Source organism: Lepisosteus platostomus, chromosome 13 (assembly GCF_059453375.1).
Source record: "Lepisosteus platostomus isolate fLepPlt1 chromosome 13, fLepPlt1.hap1, whole genome shotgun sequence".
Classification (NCBI taxonomy): Eukaryota; Metazoa; Chordata; class Actinopteri; order Semionotiformes; family Lepisosteidae; genus Lepisosteus; species Lepisosteus platostomus.
Genome location: NC_142623.1, coordinates 19938127 through 19959444, shown reverse-complemented (window position 1 = coordinate 19959444; position 21318 = coordinate 19938127). Strand labels below are relative to the sequence as shown.

Below are 21318 nucleotides of genomic sequence, written 5' to 3'. Positions count from 1 at the left end.
TCCCAATTATAATATTATCTGTCTTTTTGGACTTTCAAGGTCTTTGTTTTCTGCATGCCACAGCCTCTATCTAATTTAAGATGATCTGCCAGTTTACGTACTGTGCTCTTCCAGAATCTGAAGGGACCATTGATCTAGATCAGGAAGTGCAGGAAGTCCAGAAATGAATCCTGTTGACATCATATGGTTGATCCTATTTATTAACCAGTTTTCAATTACAACAACAATATTAATGAGAGTAATAGTAAAATTTAGAATAATAGTAATAATAATAATAATGATGATGATAATGATAATATTTTTTATGTAACTTTATTCTCAAAGTGCTTTAAAGAAAAAAAAGATACACAGTGGGAGTGTTTGAAAGGAAAAAGAAGGAAAGCAAAGGGGCTGACACAGAACAAGTTAAATAAAAGCCCTTCTAAAGAAGGTTTTGAGTTTAAATTGAACACAGGAAAGGTGACTCTCTGATATCCTTAGGGATAGAATTCCAGAGCTTTGGAACATAACGGAAGACACTGTCACCCATAGAGTGGCGACAGTTTTGGGGGGCAAACCAGATTAGAATTAGAAGAGCTAAGGTTGTGAAGTTGGGAATCGAGATGATGGTAACTCAGATTGGTACTGAGGTGCCAAGCCATGTAGAGCCTCATAGGCAGTATTTGGGTTCTTATAGCTTCTAATTTGCAAATTAATTCTACAATTTAGATGTAGATTTATGCATCCATCTATTTTCTAACTGGTTCATGCATTTCAGTGTCACAGGGCAGCCAGAGCCTATCTTGGCAAGCAATGGGCAAGCGAACACAAACACACAAGCATAGACACTCATATTAGGGCTAATTTTTCCCAGAAGCCAGTTAACCTACCAGAATGTCTTTGGAATGTTGGAGGAAACCAGAGCACCCAGAGGGAACCCACAAAACTACAGAACATTCTGAGCAAGCAGCGCTAGCCACTGCAGCACCATGCCACCCATGAAGATTTATATCTGTCGAGAACCTATGATGCTAGTAAAATGTTGGGAGTCTTGGTTTATCTGCCCTCTGCTCTGAGTGCCTGGCAGCATTTCTTTCTGGTCAGCCATAGATGCTGCAGGGTTCTCAAAGGTCCTTTTTGTCCCCAGGATGGTGCAGCAGTTTGGCGTGGACTTCGAGAAGCGGATCGAAGGCTCAGGAGACCAAGTGGACACCGTGGAGCTCTCTGGCGGGGCGCGAATCAACCGCATCTTCCATGAGAGATTCCCCTTTGAGCTTGTCAAGGTACGTCTTCCCTCCCTGCTGTCCTGGCTGCTACCTCAATGTTCCATTTCAGTCCACTTTGCAAACGGCTTCAGTGCCAGATGCCCGTTATTCCTAAAATCAAGACAGGTACAGCTTGAAAGTTTTTGAACATCTATTGTAGTTCTTTAGATGTTACATTTGTACTTTGTTTAATCAGATCCAGTCCTTAATTTCCTAAAAGAAAGGGTTTGTATCCACAAATTGCATTGTTTAGAGTAACCGATGGATGCAATAGAAAAAGAAATAGTTAAATAAGTATTAGTGCAGATTCAAAAGTAAGTGAATCACAAGATTCATTCACCTAAATAATTGTGTGCTAAAATTATTGGTTACCAAGTTAATCAATCAAAGAGTCAATCACCAGGACAAAGTTTGGGGGTCTCTCTACTATATAAAGTTAATCTTTGGCAATTTGGTTGTCCATTCAGGTTAGTGTCATGCACCTCTGACAACATCAAGGAAGAGTGTTATAAGTGAGCATCGGTTAAGAGAGAGTTATAAAACCATAGCAGAACATTTTGGAATTCATCAGTCTACTGACCAAGGTGGCACTCCCTAGATGTGGACATCTTTCAAAATTGTCCCACAGACTAACAGGAAAACTCATACAGGATGTCTAAAAGACCACACGCCACATCCAAGGCCTCTCTTGTTAAAGTTTAGGTGGGTAGCTGCGTCAGCATGCGTAGGCTGCAAAGGAAGAAGTAATAGGTTTATTCCATGCTGAAAAAAGAAGAAAGAAAACACAACGTTTCGGCCGTGGAGCCCTCTTCAGGTGTGAAGAAAGCTGAAGAAGGCTCCACGGCCAAAATGTTTTGTTTTCTTTCTTCTTTTTTTCAGCATGGAATAAACCTATTACTTGTTCCTCTCTTGTTAAAGCTGATGTCCATGTTCATATCTCAACAACATGACACAAGCTGAATAGCAGTTACATTCATGGATGGGTAACCAGGAGAAAAACTATCAAAAAAGAACATTGCAGCTTATCTTAAGTTTGCATATTTGATATGGTAGATTTTTGGACAAATTAGTCTCAAATTGATCTTTTTGGCCATAAAAAAAATGCCAAGCTTGGTAAAACCTAGCACTGCCTACCACCCACTGTTAAACATGGTGGTGGGGGGAGGTGGTTGTCATAGTTTGGGGCTGCTTTTCTGCCCATGGAGCAGAATGACTCGATATTATTGAAGGAACTATGAGTCATACCGAAATATTCTGGAGGAGAACATCAGGCCCCTCTGCCCATGACTTGATGTTAAACCAAAAATGGGTCTTTCAGCATGACGGTGACCTTAAACGTTCCATCAAACTTACTAAAGAATGGATTGAGAGGTGGAACTTTTGTGTTATGGAATGGCCATATTCAAAGTCCAGATCTCAACCAAATAGAAATGTTGTGGCAAGACCTGAGGCAGGTGGTTCATGCAAGACTGCCAACAAATCTGGAGCAGTTTTAGTAAGTGAAGATAGGCAACAATTCCTTAAAACCTCTGGTTGCTTCTAAAAGATGTACCCCTGCTTATTGATTTAGTTTAACACACAGGGATCAGTGAGTTTCTTTTAAATAAACATGCTTTTTTAATTAATAATGAAATAATATATGTATATTTTGTATTAGTTTCTGTTTAAGTTATCTTAATTAAATATTGGATAAGTTTTTTGAGATTGTCTAAGACATATGATTGATGTTCACATATTTTCAAGCAGCACTGTAGATGAGTTGTGTTCATTTACCAGCGCACCAAACAATTCAGAAAACCGATTGATGACATGACCGGTTGGATCAAAATCTTTAATATCTGATTCAGTGGCTGGAGACCTCAGTAGTCCTGGGGAACTGTCTCAGGGTTCCCAGACCCAAAGGGAAACTAATCTGTTAATGTTGACAGTACAATAAACATGGGGTTGTATCAAGTCTTTTGTATATCATAGTAGCGTTGTGATTGTCCTTTTTGACATATGTTGAGGGGGGTCTTATGAAAACAGGCCTCACATCAGAATGCAGAGTCATCACATGCTGTCCTAATTCACATATTTAAAAAAGAAACGGTTGTCTCAGATTCATTTCTCATTCTGTTGGCATCAAAACCTGTTCCAGTAAAAGATGAATATTTGAAGAGCAGATTCCTCAAAGGCACATGCAAGGAAATGAAATGATGAGACAGTGGTGCTGGGCGCTGCACTGAACTGCTGTAGATTTTAAAGTACTGAGCATTTGATGCCCCTACGGAAACATCCACAGAACTGGTCAGGTGTCCAAAAAAGCAGCTTATACTGGAAATCTTTCTGCCATTGAAAAGGCAATTCAATAAACCCAATGCTTTAATGTATCTAAACTCAGAACTACTGGACTTTGCCTGCAATAAAGTGGACGAAGGCGTCCGCACAGACCACCGCTGGCATCTTTTTTGTTAGCTAATGTTCAGTCACTGGACAATGAGATAGATGAGCTACATTGTCGGATCAACGCAGAAAGGGACCTGAGGGAATGCTGTGTTTATGCCTTCACTGAAACCTGGCTGAATGCATGCGTCCCGGACACTGCCATCCAGCCAAAGGGGTTTACCGTTTACCGCATTGACAGAAACCACCAATCAACCGGCAAACACAAAGGAGGAGGCGTTTGCTTCCTGGTCAACAGCAAGTGGTGCACCGACGTGAAGGTAATCTCTAAATCCTGCTTGCCGAATCTAGAACACCTGACCATAAAATGTCGACCCTTTTATTTGCAGAGGGAGTTTTCCGCCACTATTATCACAACCGTTTACATTCAACCTCAAGCCTGCGTGGAAGCAGCACACTCCACGACATTATCAACAAGCACGAAAACTCCCACCCAGAAGCCGTCTCAATTGTAGTTGGGGACTTCAACCACTGCAATCAGAGGAAAGTACTGCAAAAATACATTCAGCATGTCACTGTACCGACAAGAGGAGGCAATATTTTGGACCACTGCTACACAACAATAAAAGGAGCATACAAAGCACTTCCCAAACCGAGTTTTGGTAAGTCGGACCACATCGCTCTCCTGTTGCTTCCTGAGTACAAACAGAAGCTGAAGACCTCCCCGATTGTGAACAGGTCAGTGCGTTGTTGGTCTGAGGAGGCGGAAAGCAGGTTAATAGACTGCTTTGATAGTACAGACTGGGACGCATTCAGAGCTCCCGACACAGATTTAAATGAGTATACGGATGCGGTCACCAGCTATATTAAATACTGCACCGACATTTGTGTACCAGAAATGAAAATTAGGTCATTTCCCAATCAGAAACCGTGGTTCAACAACGACATTCGCAATAAAATAAAAGATAGATCCACCGCGTTCAAATTGGGGGACAAAGAGCTGTACAAGAAATCACGGTATGCATTAGAGGAAGCCATAAAACGCGCCAAACGGAGCTATAGAGTGCAGCTTGAAACGCAGTGCGCTGACACCCGGAGGCTGTGGCAGGGATTACAGTCAATCACAGGCTACAAGGGCTACAGCCAGGAGATTGACACGGACAACGCATCCCTGCCTGATGAGCTGAACCATTTCTATGCCCGCTTTGATGCTCTGAACACGGGCAATGCTGAGAAGACTCCAAGTGTGCAGGGCGAGTTTGTTCTGAAACTCTCAGAGCAGGACGTGCAGAAGACTCTGAGCAGGGTGAAAATCCGTAAGGCTGCAGGGCCTGATGGGATACCACCTCGTGTCCTGAGGACTTGTGCAGCCCAGCTGACCACAGTGTTTACAGACATCTTTAACTCCTCCCTGTCACAGTCCATGGTCCCCACCTGCTTTAAAAAAAACACTATTGTTTCACTCCCCAAAAAGGCAAAAGTGACATGCCTGAATGATTACCGCCCAGTAGCATTAACATCTGTGGTGATGAAATGCCTGGAGAAGCTGGTGTTGTCACACATCAACTCCTCCATCACAGAGCCCCTGGACCCCTTGCAGTTCACCTACCAGAACAACAGATCAGTGGATGATGCTGTCTCCCTGGCTCTGCATACAGCCTTGGAACACCTGGACACTAAGAACTCATATGTGAGAATGCTGTTTGTGGACTACAGTTCAGCATTCAATTCCATCTTACCCAGTCAACTGGTGATAAAGCTCAGGGGATTAGGTCTGTGCAACTCTGTCTGCAACTGGCTGCTGGACTTTCTTATCGAGAGACCACAGGTGGTGCGGATAGGCAATAAAACATCAACACCACTCACCCTGAGGACTGGAACCCCACAAGGCTGCTTCTGAGTCCAAGGTTGTACTGCCTGTTCACTCACGACTGCACAGCTAGACATAGCAGCAACCGCATCATTAAGTTTGCAGATGACGCCACTATAATAGGACTGATCAGTGATGGTGATGAGTCCACTTACAGGGATGAAGTCGTACAGCTGCTTAGGTGGTGTCATAGCTATAACCTGGACTTGAATGTGAAGAAAGTGAAAAAGCTAATAGTGGACTTTCAGAGACACAGGCCAAACACTCACGGCCCACTCAGTATTGATGGAATGGAAGTGGAAACAGTCACCAGCTTTAGGTTTTTGGGAATTCACATCTCTTAAGATCTAACCTGGACTGTGAACACTGACTCGATCATGAAGAAGGCTCAGCAGCGCCTTTATTTCTTGAGGTGCTTCAAGCGATGGGGGATGCCAATACATGTGCTGGTGAACTTCTACCACTGCACCATCGAGAGCATCCTCACCAACAGGATCACCGCGTGGTATGGCAACACCTCTTCGCGAGAAAGAAAGGCACTGAAGAGAATGGTCAATATGGCCCAGATCATCGGCTGTGGTCTCACAGAGATTAAACAGCTCTATGAGGACCGCTGCCATGGTAGAATTCTGACCATCGCAGAGGACAGTCACCACCCCGGGCATGAGCTCTTCACTCCACTGCCCTCAGTCAAGAGATATAAGAGCATACGGACACTTACCACTAGATTCTTCAATAGCTTCTATCCACAAGCAGTGAGATTGGCGAACACATTTAGCCATCCCCCTCGGACCACACCTACACCATCACCATCTACTTCTTTATGATTTCTTATCTATTGCACATCTCCAGTCATTGTTTACACGTCTGTATTGTTTACATTTAAACTGTCTACATGTTTACTTGCACATTGTCTACTGTTTGTTTGTATATTGTCTTGATTCACTGTTTGCACTTTGTTTTTTGTTTTTTACACTTGTTTTACAATCGAGAGACTTTCTGTAAATAAGAATTCCATTGTACCAGTACCGGTTACATATGGGAATAAAGTTCAAGAAATAGGTCTATTAGACATGAATTTCAATGGTGCCCTATTGAGGTCAGTTGCCCATGATGGGTGTTTTTATGTGTTTGAGCAAATTTTTATTTGTGACACCTGAAGTAAAGAGAGAAAAAGGCAGAGGAATTTTCATGGACTGCTAATTGCAGTTATTTTAAAAAAAAGTTGAAGAAATTGTGTTTGTATATATAGTATACAGTAGGGCTGGGCGATGTATCGAAAAATTATCAATACTGATGTTAAGAATCTCTCACCGACCTTATTTTGCTTAGGTTGGTATGTTTGGTAAAGCTTTTCCCACTGTGTGTTTTAATGTGCGGTCCCCTTAAAAAAACTACAACACCCAGTCGTCATATCCAGTCACATGCTTCTGCCTCGTCCAACCTTCGTTCTTCATTCAAAACACAAAGAAGCGTGCCGGGCATGAGACAACACGAGTGCTTATGCTGAACTCCAGTCAGGCAGGGATGACTCAAGTACAAATGAAGACGAGCTGGTATCTAAAAAAGATGCAGTGTCGATCATTTGGTCATATTTAAGCTTCAACAAACCGGATACTGAACAAAGAGAAATCGGATGTAAACTCTGTCGGAAAACCGTTTCTGCACCCAAAAGTAACAAGAGTAACTTGTTTCATCACTTGAAACAAAACCATGTCGTGTAATACGAAGAGTGCATGGCCAAAAAAAAAGAGAGAGACTGAAAGACACTTATGGCCGAAGCGATTCCCCCAAACAGCTGTCTCTAACACAGACATTTACTTATGCCACTCAGTATGCAAAAGATTCATTCAAGCCCTTGACAAGAGTTGTGCCCTCAGGAAAATATTGTTCTCAAACTGTGGTGTCTGACATTTACTAAGTTTAATAGTTTTGCATATTTAAAACATGATCTTTCAGCATATCATGTAATCTGATAATTTCAAGGGTTTCAAAAAAATTATAGTTAATTTATTGTTATTGAGGTAAATGTGGGAAATTATCGCGATATTGATTTGAGGTCATATCGCCCAGCCCTAGTATACAGGTCATATATTTTTCTTGAATAATAGTGCTTTTGGTCTGAATTTTTTTTTTAATGGACACACCGTTAAAGTGAGAGATTCCTGTATATGAGAATGTATGGGTCAGCAACCCCAAAGTTCACAATCCCAGTGAAATGGGCAGCAGGTCCAGTTGGGGCTATGCCCTTGAGATGGTGTAACAGTAGGGCCACATGTAAAATAAGAGCCAGGGAATAAAGAGCTGTGCTTGCTGGGTATCTTGCAGATGGAGTTTGACGAGAAGGAACTCCGAAGAGAAATTAGCTACGCCATCAAGAACATACACGGTGTCAGGCAAGTACTCATAATGGCATGGGGCACTTGGTCATTTCTGTGCATCCAGTGCTAAGCTCCTGTTTCTTTATTTAAGAGTTTTGAAAACATTTAGTAAAACCTTTTAGTAGATAGAGAAATAGTTGTAAGCTCATCCCAGTCAAGAGCATTGCAAAAGTTTCATTAGAGCATGTGATTGTGTGGTACTATAGCCTTTTTTTGTTGTAAGGTTTTGATTATGTAGGCATGCACGCAGTGTAGGGTTCAAAAGTACAGGATCTTGGTCTTTAAGGCTGCGATGGTTTAAAACCAGTCGCATCTTCATCACATCACAAAATCATCACAAAATGAACCTCACTTAGCTGTCTACTGGTGTACACTTTGAATGAACCAGATTGTCATTTAGAAACTCCCATTTTCTTTTTAAATCAGCCCGTCTCTTTGTTGAAGTCATTCTCACTCCCTTTACACTGCTTCACCTCTTGAATGTTCAGAATTGTAACTCTTGCCCCTTATCCTTGTGTCTGCACTTCCGTTTCTCATCTTTTTTTTTATTTTTCCCTTGATTTTTAAGCCCCTTAAGTCAGTTAACGAGCGGTGCTGTCTAAAATTAGGAGGCTGTTCAGCTGGGTAAAGCGTGGGTGAGCTGCCCTCAAGGCCTCTTGGAAGTCCAAACATCATTCATCTTTACAGCTCAAATTTCAATGGCCCTAGATGTCATTCAAAGCACTTTCAATTTCAATTTGTTAGATTTTAAATTAGTTTGCATCATTTTAACTAACCATTAAAGGGTTGGCCTTAATTGTTGATGGCAGTAGTCTTACAGAAAATTACTGAATTGTAAAGCTTTAATTTGCCAAAAGATACTGATTTTGAACACAGTAGAGCCATATGACCACAGAATAACTCATTCAAGTCTCCACTGAGTTGTTGGCCAACTGTACCCTGCTGGTATGTGATAAACAGGATTTGAAACCCAAAGGGAGGGTTAGGAGAGGGGTTCCCGATCCTAGTCCTGGAGGCCCACACACCTGCTGATTTTCAGTCCAGCCCAATTTAATTGCCTAATTGAATCCTTAATTGAACTGACACATTTCGTGATTGGAATATTTGCCAGTTTTTGGTCTAATCAGAAGTTGAGTAATTTGGCATCTGAAGTAGTTAAAAGGCAATCATCCTTCATGTTTAAGCCCAGGAAAAAGATAAAAACTATTATTGAGTCACTGGAGGGTTTCAGCTGTGTAACTGAGAGCTCGGCTTGGACTAAAAGCAGGACGCGGCCTTGTGTGGTCCTCCAGGACCAGGATTTGGAACCCCTGGGTTAGGGTACCCTTAGCATGTCGCATAATGACATCACTTGGGGCATGTTGCGCTCCCTTTAGCTTGAGAGCGTTGTGATCTCACTCTAGGCCTGTCATACAGCAGGCAGCTCAGATAAGGGGCTGTCCCAAAGGAGCATATGCAGTTACCAACGAATTCCAAACTGAGCAGGGGAATCTGAAAAATACTGGCAATTCATTAGAACTGCAAAGGTTAACATACAGGGTCAATTAAATAACAGAACTCGGGTGGAAGTAATTTCAAAATAATTATTTTGTTAGGACTGACTCATCTTGCCTGTTTTCATCTGCCCAGATCTTCTAAAGGGAATTATTTGATTCCAGAAGGGTTGTTTGTCCTTTGTTTCCAACCACACCATTAGTTTTGTTGAGAACAACAGCTGGGATTCATCTTTGTTCACCAAAATTGTGAAATCTAAACCCCTTGCATCTCTCCCCCCCCCCCTCCCCTTTCTCTTTGTCTTCTGTCTATCCTCCTCATGCTTCCTCCCCATCCTCCTTGTTGTGTGTGCAATCAGAACGGGGCTGTTCACTCCGGACCTGGCGTTTGAAGCCATCGTGAAAAAACAGATCATTAAGCTGAAAGAGCCCTGCTTGAAATGTATCGATCTGGTCATTCAGGAGTTGATCAATACAGTCAGGCAGTGCGCCAACAAGGTATTAAGGGAGCAGAGCCCTTCAGTACAGGACCAGGGAGCAGGCTGATCACCTGTCTGCCTGGAGCTGGCACTGCCACGGCTTTCTCGTGTGGGAGGGGAGCAGGGCATATACCCGTAGGGGTAATGAGGTGCTGCTGTTTTGCACATTTTGCTGCAGCATCAATCCTGGTATTTCATAGAGCTGAAATACATAGAAATCTGAACAATCCATTGTTGGATCTAAGCTCTATGTAGTATCCTAGCTCTGCTTCCTTCCAGAGCATGGTTTGAGTGGCATAGTGGGAGCCCCAGGTTGGCATGTGGCAGTGCTTGCTGGCGTACAGTCCTTTGGTTTCTTAGAAGGTGGCACCTCTAGGGTGCGAACCCTATACATGTGTTTTTAAATAGTCGAAGTGCTCCCCCAAAAAACGCATTCTTGCTTCCAGAGCTCCTCTCCTGCGATACATCATGAGCTCCTTCTCCTCTGTGCACGACATTTCCCCAGATCCAGAAGCACGCATTTAGAGTGCTGCCTCTTCTCACTTCAAAGCCCCAGGCCCTGTTAAAAGAGCTCTGGAGAGAAAAAAAAAACATAGTCAGAGAAGTGGTGAGCTTCACCTCTTTCTCGCTTGGATTTCAGAGGAATCAAGCAGGAAGTGTTTTTACTAGAATGGCGTGTCTGTGTGTACAATGTATAACATTGTGGTTCACACAGAAACAGATTAAATAAAAGAGCTCACCCAGTAGGAAATTAAATAAGGCCCTAGCAAAACACTTAAACACGAGCAGGGTGCATCTTTTGACTATTCAGAAGGTAACCCCTATATATATATAGGGTTTTAGACATTGTGGTTTGTATTTTGTGGAGACAGATCACCAAAACTGTAGGAATTGCTTTGGAAAGCATGATCCTTATCCTTTAAAATGTGGGTTTTGTTTACAAAACCATTGTTCCTCAAATCATTTAGCAAAATAAACAAGCAATCTAAAAATATACATTTGACCTTAGGTTTACTTGGGATTTTTTATCACTGGCAGTTGTCAAATAGGTAGATTGAAAATGCCATCGCAGATCAAAGCATATATAATGAAACAAAATGAAAATCGTCTTGCCAGCCATGTGATTTATAATGAGGTTGACTTGATATGGACATGTGTTGTGTCTGAACTCTGTGTATGCAGTCCATACAGTGATGATTATGGGCTGTTTTTAACAGACAAGAAATTCATCTGTAGTCCAGTCCTTCTGGTTAGCCTTCAAGATGTGATCCCTGCAATATTGTGTGACTGTTTCAACTGCATGGCCATCTTCATCTCAAATTGTGGTGTTTCCACAAGATTAGAAGAACAGTTACAAACAAGAGAAGGTCATTATGTCCTTCAAAATTGTGCACACGTGGAGAAAGCTCATGATTTTGGGAGGAACTTAGTTAAGCAAGCATGCTGCATGTAATTTGATATACATGTATGTTCAAATGTTCTAGTACAGAGATGTGAATTAACTAACTAAAAATGCATTTTTGTCTTGCTATCTCTTTCTCTCTCCCATCCCTTTTTTTCCGTCCATCTCTTGGCTGCATGTTCCCTTCTCCTCTGTGTGCCTGATCCAGAACTGGTCTCTTTACTCCCGATTTGGCTTTCGAAGCCATTGTGAAAAAACAGATTCTTAAACTGAAAGAGCCCAGTTTGAAATGTGTTGACCTTGTCGTCTCTGAGCTTACCGCCTTAGTCCGAAAGTGTGCAGAAAAGGTAAATAAACCACTGAGCATCCTTGACCATAAATGTCAGAAGCAAAAAAGAAAGCAAATATCCTTGATATTGTCGTGTCTGCTTCCCCATCATACCCAACATCAACCCAATTCCCTGCTCTGGAAATGGCAGTTTATATCATCTGTGATTGCCAAAAAATTATCTTCCTTCCTGTTGCCTCTGTCGCCCTGATGGGTGCTTTCATGTCTGTTGCTCTGTTACGGTTTTCCTTTCCCAATAACCATTCCTTCACAAACGGCTTCTGGGAAGACTTGTCAAAGCTGATGAGTGCAAGAGGACTCTGGGAGAGGGAGCAATTTGGAATCACACTAGTCACAAGCCTATTGAAGTTGTAGGACGTGTAACAGTAAGAGATCATTCACTTTGAATAGTGTCTTCTTAGAATCTGGAGCCAGTTTCCCTGGCTGATCAGTTGTCACCATTGGCATCACCTCCCTATAAGCCACTTCTCTCAGTTTTATTTCCAAATACACTTCAACATGATTTGAGCTGACAGCCCCTTTATATGGACAGGATGCCTACCCTTTTGGACTTTCTTCAATCCACGTGTTAACACCATGCGTGAAGGGATCTCTCGTTGGCTTCAAATGAGTTGAAGTGTGGAACAACTATTGAGAAAATTCTGAAAGTGAAGTCAGACAGACATCTGTGGCTATCCTTGCAGACCTATACAGGAGAAAATATGCCTTTATGTGAATACATATGTTGAGATGTGCAGCAAGTTAGAAATGGAATGATTGCAAAAGAACAGATGGTATAAACTATGTCTTGTCCAGTCTTACGATTTAGCCTAAATCTGCTCTCCCTTTACTGTAGCTGTTTGCCTCCTGGCTTTTTATATTCAGCTAGTTCCACTTTGATTGAAACCTGCTTCAGCATTTGACATAACAGACCATTTCCATCTAATGTTCTCACTGCACAGTTTGGTGGAAGGAAATCAGAGAGCTTTTACTGAAGGAGCAAAAATGATTGAACTAGAGTTTTCTAACCCTACCTTGAATGCTTTACACGAGGTGCCACCTCACAGTTTCCGATGGATTTAGGGGATGTATTTAGCAAAAGCCTATCTTGTATCACAAGAGATCACCAAATCTGGTTCCAATAAGCACTTCTGGATTTTGAATCACTTTTTCCGCCTTCAGATTTAGTTGAAAGTGTCTACACTTTTTCCTAAGAAAGAACTGCAGTTAGATGGAGTCATAGGAATAGAATTGTCATTTATGCACGTGACATGAAAGTCAGTGAATCAAAGATTACACATTACACTGAGCTTGTAATTATTTAGCTCATTAATACAATACAGAGTAGGACTAGATCAAAATATCTTTCTATGAACTTTTTTTGTTCTTAATTAGCATTTTTTTAGATCTTATCTATATTGTATATCTTATTTTATGTGCACAAGTTATCATATGACCCTTTCTCCAGTAAAAAGAGATGCTTTAACTCAACACCAGACCTGTTTGGAGGAGGAAGTCCACAAGGAAAGCAGAGTTGTGTTAAACACAACTCTTAAGCAGGAGAAGTGTATCTGTGGTATGTGTCTCATGCAACAAGGAGCCCATTTCCTTAAAACTCATTTCCCCAGTTTTAAGGGGTACAGTATTAAACATGACATCCGACAGATGAAGAAGAATCACTTTTAAGGCAATAAGAATTGAATTTTTATTACATATTTATTTTTGATTGTTGGGAAGATATTTAAAAATGTCTAGCCAGCAGCTGATTAGTAGCCGGAGCTGTTCTCAGAAAATGGCTGGCACTTAACACACACAGGCAGTATCTCAAATAGCAGACTGCCGTCGTTACTAAAGATGGGTATAATCCATTTTGCTATAGAGGAAGAGTGCTGCAGTGTTTCAGTTTTGCTCAAGTGGGTTTCAAACACTGTGGTGGACAGCTAAAGTCCACTCTGTCAGATTAAGGTTTGCTGCAACATCAGGAACATTCCACTTTGAAATAAGGGAAGTCTTCCTCTATCCTTTGTTGTGCACCATGTGCTTTAGATTTACTACACGCAACGGAGCCAGTCCAACTGGACTGGTCTCTCAAGATTGGACAAGATTGTCTTCAGTGCGCACATTCAAGGCATGGCACAATGGAACCTGCTGTGCACAATTCACAGCTCCCTCATGGCATCATGGCGCATCTTCACTATTTGGCATTTCACTATTGCTGCCAACCCAGTATTGGCACTGTAAGATTGACCTTTGACATTTGAACTTGATGCTGCAAAGGCTAAAGCCACTCAAGTTGCCATTTTTTTATCAAATGCCTGCTTATGCTGTTAGAGTCCCAGGCTGACAAAGCACAGTAAACAATGGGATTGTCCCAACCCAGGTTGACATGTCATGGGTAAAACAGCTGTTTCATAATATTACGCACCCTTACCTCGCCTTAATTTATCATCTTCCCTTATCTTTTTGGAGAAGGTTGACCAAAGAAATGTGTACAACATAACAGCTCCCTGCTTTTCACACTGCAATTCTGAAACCAACCAGCAGAATTGATGTTCTTTAGTGTAGGTCTTGCAGATCCTCAGTGCTGCCCCCCTAGACCCCCAGCTCTTTGCCTTCCTCACCTTTCAGTCCAGGTGGCAAGTGAGTAATCCTGTGCCATCACAGGGTAACAGGCCTACAGTCTTCTGGCTGTGGTATTCCTCCTTCAATCCAGTCACCTGCTCTTTGAATGATTTGCTCGTGAGCTGTAAAAACAGATGTCTTATGGTGAATCCCCCTTCTTTGTTAAATAGTTGAGGTACACATTTGTAATCTGCCTCTGACATTTGGACAGTAGAATTGTTAAATAGAGCTGTCTTGCTCAAAGCCCTTGCATGACTTTTGCAACAATCCCATATGTTGTAGATGCTAGCCATTGTAGCTGAATTCTGAATGATCTTGTTTCAGGGCAGCTAGTGCAGATAGTCTATGGTCCTCTGATCAGGAAGAAAAGTCTAATTTGTCACTGCATCTCCTCTTAAGCAAAACAAAACAGCACCAAATCTTGGCAGGACTGATTAGTTCAGCTACTGCCCTGTTGCCATCTTTGTCATAGGAATGCTGTATGCAGTGCATGATGTTAAGAAATTTTAGACTTTAAATTTTGCTTTTAACAACAACAACAACAGATTTGTACTTCATTAATGGACAGATAACAGTATAATTTTAATTTGATGCATTATAAAAAGGAGAAATCTAATAGTTTTCACAATACAAAGTATTGGACGTAGGCTTGGTCATACTAGTGTGAGGAGGGAACTGCAGTGTTTGGGGATCATATTTCTGGTAGCAGTGCTCTCTACTGGTGTCTTCTAGAACTGCTCTTGCTCATTACCAATCTTTCATGACAATCAAAACTAACCACCTGCTTGGAATTGCAAAGTTGTATTTAGGCAGTTTGGTTTATCTGCCTTTGCACAAGAGATTTTCCTTCCATGCTAAATTATTGGTCTAGTAATAATGTCTGCTCAAAAACCTGCTTGTAAAAGGTTGCAGCAGCTAAATTTGTGCAGCATTGCACAACAAATACTTCTGCACTTCTGAAGTCTTGTTTGAGGATTTTGTTCAGAGGCTGGAATGGTCTCAATCCCAGATTATTGTTTAATCTGTTAAAATGTAATGTTATCTTTGGCAAATATGAAATATTTGTATAAATATGAAATGCAATATGGGAGATTGCATGAACAAGCAGGCAATTTGCAGAAATCAGTAACCTAATTCTGGTGTTCCTGTTGTGCATCAATACTGATGTGCATGTCATTTATGTAAAGGCATATTCAGGCACGTAGAATCTACTTTAGTTTTTTAGATAATTTAAATCTTCAATCTGCCATTCCAAGATGATGGTTTCTTGCAGTAGAGTGTAGGCTATTCAAGCTTCTGCATGAGATTTGAATCTAATTTACTGGTCTCTTCACCCTTATCAGCCCCAGCCTGTGCATGCTGGCTTTCTGGCAGGAGCTTTGGCAGTTTCTCTGTGTGCTTGAGTGTGGGTTTTCTGAAGGATTCTAACGTCTTTTCCTTTTCCTATACATGGCACATGACATGGACATGGCACAGCAATCACAGACTCCTGTTAGCCACAACCTGTAATGCCTATGAAACCATTAAAGGAACCTGCTAAAAAACCTCTTTCAGTTCCGATTAAAGTAGTGGTTTCTGTGTTTCTGTTTCTAGTGGCTTGCTGTGTGGTGAGAATTGTAAGAATAGTTTACATATTTTAATGCGATTGACTTTTATGCCTCGATTTGAATACTGTTAGAGGACACAAAACAGTTTGTGCACCAGCAAGTGCAGTAAATTTAGGTTACTTTCAGTCATGGCAATGGAGGAATGCTTCATTAGTTTCAGCATTCGAATACTTCCATTACCGAATGTTTTAAATGTTTCTAACATGGTTTCTGTGACTAAAACCCTGGCAATCCAGAGATCTCAAGTGTCCTCAGGGAATCAGCAGTGTGGCTTCTGTGCAGGAGAGTGATCACTGTGCTCTGGCCCTTTGGGGGGGGGGGCGTCATGGTGAGGAGGTAGAGCACCATCTTGGGAGGGTGCAGAGACCGCATCTCTCGGTTCGTCCCTCTCTCGTCCTTTCTTGCAGCTCGGCTCGTACCCCAAGCTGCGGGAGGAGACCGAAAGGATCGTCACCACCTACGTGCGTGAGAGGGAAGGCAAGACCAAGGATCAGGTGAGTCCTGGGAGAAGTTAGAGGTTGGAGGTATGGTCATCAGGTTATCACTGGGCCAGCAGGCAAACAGTCCTTAAGCTTGATCTCACCAGATCACTGAAGCTCAGTAGCTGTGGGCCTGGTAACAAGTATCCCGTTTTACACTTTGTACTTTAGGGTGAGGCTCTGGCTTGCCTTGACCCTCTGCGTAATAAGCAGGTTCCTAGAACAGTGATTATGGATGGACTTTATCCAGCTCAGTACTTTGTCACCTTATCTGCTGTGTAGCTGAGCCTCTGCTGTACAACCAATTCTGGGCTGTCCCAGTGGGAGATTATCCATTAGCATGAAAATTAGGCAGAATTGTCACTAACAGTTTATTAATTTGGAGATCTCATCCAGATGTTTCTTAAAGGATGCTGGACAATCTGCTTCTGCAACATGGCTGGCTCAATACCCAAACCCAACCTTAAAGAAATGAAGTTGGCAGAATAATCAGAATAGTTATAACATCTCAAAGTGCCTTTAAAAGCAATTGTCTCAAAGGCATCCTCTAATCCATACGCGAATATTTTAACCATTATATCAGCAGCCCTGTAAGTGCAGGATGTCACTATAACACACTGTATTGTTATAATAACAGATAAAATAGATGTTATAATAGTTTATAATTTCTAAAGTGTTAGATATACTTCTTTGATCTAGGAATGTCTTGTAAAAAAGGGGGCAGGGCTTATTCTTCATTACTGCTGCTGTCCATTTTCATTTGTGTGCTGCTTGCTAGTTGCTGTGTGAAGATTTAGGCTGACGTTAATCACTTTCACCTGTAAAACCTGAAGGCTGAATTTGCATGAGAATTTACTCCCATATAGAAGTCCTCGAGGTCTCTCCTGGTACAATTCCTTACATCAGAGGTGTTGTGGAAGATTAAATAACATGCATGACAACTGCCAAGATACACTAAACCAGACAGAATCCCCCTTGAATGTGACTTTGCCATCATAGCCATTTCATGGATTTATGAGTTTTTCCTTCCCTTACAGGTGCTGCTGCTTATTGATATTGAGCTTTCCTACATCAATACCAACCACGAGGATTTCATTGGATTTGCAAAGTATGTAGCCCCCTCTCCCTCAGATCCTTGTTTTAGCATCAGTGTAGGCAAAAGTTTGAATGTGGGGTCATTTCCTAAACTTATTTATTATAGATTTTTGCATATTCTTACACTACAAAATACTATACTGTTATCACAGTACAAAAATATCATATATTGTACACTTTTATATAAGCTCTTTTTTTCAGTTCAGATCCTATTGCAGACAATCCAGACCTATTGTTTGAAACACACTGGCAAGCAATGTAACTTGGACAAGTATTACCGAGCCTTTATCCTAGAGAATCCCAATTCGACAGCTCTTATGGATTACCCTTGAATCATCATTTTCTAGAAGTTTGGAAGTTATCCTTTTGATCAGAGAAGCAGATGATTTGTTAAACAGTTTTGAGATCACTTGAAGTGAAAACAGAAACACCCTTTAGCTCTCAAGAATTGCAGTAGCCCTTCCTGGCTTAGTTGAAGCAAGTAAATTGATCTCAAAATCTGTCTTAAATTGATGGTTTAAGGTGATCATTAAAATCTGCTGGATTGCGGCTCTCCCAGGATCAAGGTTAGAGATTCCTACTTTAGGAGATTGCATTACTTATTCATCACTCATGCCTCCAGGTTTAGTAGATCTGTGGATCCCTAGATAAGAATATGACTCCTTTCAAAAATGTCATCACTCCTTTTTAGATGTCTGGCTGATCTTTGGGAAGCAGAATGGAACAAGCTGTTGGTGCTGTGCTTTAGAGTGCAGTTGCAGTTTGTGTTTGTAGGTGGTTTTTGTCTGGGATCCTAAATTTACAAAAAAATCTTACTAAATTCTTGTGGTTTGTGAGCCAGACTTTTTGAGTAGTCATATGTATGCAAAGGTGTTTTTGTGAAAAATAGTAAGTTGTAAATTCCAGTAAAGTTAAAACCCATGAACTCATGATAAAGAATAATTTTGACCTCTAACACTTCATTAAATAGCTAAGTCTAAAGGTTGATCTATAAAAAAAATCCAAAGTAGAAAATACCTGTCTTGTATGCATACTGAATCTATTTGGTAAGAAAAACCACATTTCAGACTTTAGCAGTCCCTTAATCAGCCTTGGCAGTTGCTTGTTTGACCTGAGTTTTAAACAAGAGCCTTGATTTGTTTAAACAAGAGCCATATCTTTTGATATGAGTCAAAAGCTGCTGGAAATTATGTCTCATATCATGCCCTTTCCTAACTCCATGTCTAACTTGGTAATGGTCTGAATGAGTGTTTGGAAGTAGCTTGAATTCTTAATGCTGCATAAAAACAAAGGTACAATACTTAAAATCTACTTTGAACAAGACAAGTTGTTTAAAACAAAATCAGACATAGTTCCACCTTTGGCATGAGCAGGTGTCTGTTTGAAAAGTAAAGATTCACTTTAGTTTCCCTGAGCCTGTTGGGCAGACTCACACTGAGCTATCTGCAGCTACTGAATATTAGATTTCTTTGTTTGGCTTTGTGTTTGCACGGGTTTGAGGAGGGATTGGTTTGTAAAACGTTATAATGCTTTTGTCATCACAGCACCTTAATTCAAATTAATCTGCAGTTGAAGGATTGTATAACTTTTATTGTTCTGTTTTAGGTGAGGATCTAATCTGAAAAGGCATTTTAAGGGCTTTTAGGTTTCTAGTTTGCCTTTTTTTCATTAGGCCAGCTTAGGAGACTACCAAGGAAAGATCAGATCAGGATGAAATCACTAATCAGGATGTCTGATGCTGCTATGGTCAGATCAAGTAGATCAGATCAAGTTCTGTATTTCTTCATTGGCCAGTGTTTCACATCTCAAATCATCTTAGGCAGCGGTGTGCAGGGGTGCTTAGGGCTCTGGACTGGTAATTGGAAAGGTATGTGTTCAAATTCCAGATGGAGCGCAGCTATTGTACCCCTTTGATAATTTTCTTAGGATTGTATTGGCTTCACTTACCTCAGTTAAACTTGTAGCTGTATAAACGGGTATGAATGTAAAAGCATTAGCTTGATGTTGATCTTTCTATTTTTCCTGTGGAAATTCCCAGTCCGTATGTCCCGTTCAGTCTTAATTCAGATTGGTTCATTTTAGATTGATGTCTTACTACTGGATGAGGGCTGCAAAGTTAATCAAAGTTAATTTGGGGGCAGCTTGTTCATTTGTATAGGTGTAGGTTTCTACTGAATTACTGACTCATCAGCGCTAATCCTCGCAAACCTAACCCGCACATTTTGAGCTTTTTTGCTTAGGTAGAGTGGGGATGATATACATTATGGCAGATCGTAATGTATAGCACACCAGCTGGTAGCTTTGCTCATCCAGCTACCATCCATGCATCCATTTGTTTGGCTGGTTTTTGATGCCTGTGCTTGAGCATGGATAAAAAAAAGCCCTGTCATGTTAATTCTCTTGTGACATCACTTTCAGTCTAGATTTACAGAAGTTCAGAAAGCTGGAAGAGAATTTCAACCCAGGGTATCCAAACAGGTGGGCTCTTGGCGCTCCCAAGGAATTCCATATCTGCCAGCTCCTACTTCAACATTTTTTTAAAATGATTAGGACTTAGACTTTTTTATATACGTTCACAGCTGCCTTTTTTTCCTGCGTTTGTGAAATGATGCATGTCTTTCCCCCCCCCCCCCTTCTGATCTTTCTTCCACCCTCACCCAGCGCCCAGCAGAGAAACACTCACGTCAACAAGAAGAGAGCCATCCCTAACCAGGTACCTCTCCGGTCTGCTGCGGCCCACTTCCTCACCGACTGTCTCTTTAACACTGGAGTATAAAAAAGGGAACATCCAGAGTTGTGGCTCCATTCTTCTGCCATTACAATGTTTTGTTGTAGGGCTAATTATGGAGTTAATTCTCATCATCTCAGTTAGGATGTTTAAGGTCACCTCACTCCTGGTGCCTGATCCTGTCTTGACAGCCCCCTGGCGTCTCTCACAGAGGGGTATAGGGAACCCTAGCAAGTGCTGTCGCTCCTAAGCTAACACCTCTGTCGGTGAGCTTTTCAGTCTCCTACTCGCTGGTTGACTGTCTGTTCTCATCGCCTTGCTTGGGTTTCCCTTAGCCAGCTTCACATCAAGAGGAAATGGTGTTATGTCAGATGAAAGCCACATTTCCCAAAGTTGCCTGTTCCAAGTTGGCACCCATTTGCAGATCTTGGCTGGAGCCCCTCAGAGGGTAACTGGCAAATCCTGTGGACTAGTTCAAGAGCACCAAGCCTATTCCATGCTCAGACCCTTAATATGTTACATATACCTGTATACTTTCTGTACATGTTGTGGGGTATATTTTTTTATACAGCTCCAATTGCATGATTGTAACCCATTTTTCTTTAGCAGATGTGACAGGTTAATAGTGGGGAAGATGTTTAATGATACAGAATGGACATGGTCTTTTTACACCGAGCAGCGTTTTTTCATACTGAACACTCTTGCGGACAAAAGATAAAAGATTTGCATTTTCCATCTTGAACCTAAGACTGTGGTCTAACTTGGTTCGTTAAACCCGGAGTAAGTGTTTAAGATAATCTGGTTTTACTTTGCTGCTGTTGGAATCATTCTGCACCCCATAGTAACCCTAAATTAATCTCTTTGCTGTGTTATTTAACCAGATGTTTTTTTAATTATTATTTGCATGAATCAAGCTATTAATGTGCATACGAAGGTGCCAGCAGTGCAAGTAACAATCTTGAAGAGGAAATGGCATTAACAGATGTGATGATGATCTAATTGCATGTAACTTCTTTTGTTTTCTGTCGCTCTTTCTCCCACCTCCCTCTTCCTCTTTTCTGTTTTCTCATTCCTCACCTAATGCCTCTGCATGCTGCCTTCCTCCCCTCCTCTCTCTTCTGTGCTCTCTACTCTCTCTCTCCTCTCTTGCATGCTTGCTCTTCCTCTCCCATAATCTCCCTCGATCCAACGTCACCCCCCACCTCCCC

General features: G+C 41.5%; 1 protein-coding gene across 11 annotated transcripts in view; it reads left to right on the top strand.

Annotated features, from left to right (window-relative positions):
* LOC148650192 (dynamin-2) overlaps window positions 1-21318 on the top strand; it is a 99674-nt gene that overhangs the window by 41294 nt on the left and 37062 nt on the right. For 4 of the 11 annotated variants that reach the window (XM_088603751.1, XM_088603753.1, XM_088603752.1 and 1 more), the window contains exons 8-14: window positions 1127-1262; window positions 7825-7892; window positions 9730-9868; window positions 16216-16302; window positions 17325-17395; window positions 19801-19860; window positions 20044-20095. In XM_088603751.1, coding sequence (XP_088459877.1) covers window positions 1127-1262; window positions 7825-7892; window positions 9730-9868; window positions 16216-16302; window positions 17325-17395; window positions 19801-19860; window positions 20044-20095 — 613 coding nt within the window. Of the gene's footprint in view, window positions 1-1126; window positions 1263-7824; window positions 7893-9729; window positions 9869-11459; window positions 11599-16215; window positions 16303-17324; window positions 17396-19800; window positions 19861-20043; window positions 20096-21318 lie in introns of all 11 variants that reach the window. The other 7 variants (XM_088603760.1, XM_088603758.1, XM_088603756.1 and 4 more) reach the window with 3 other exon arrangements.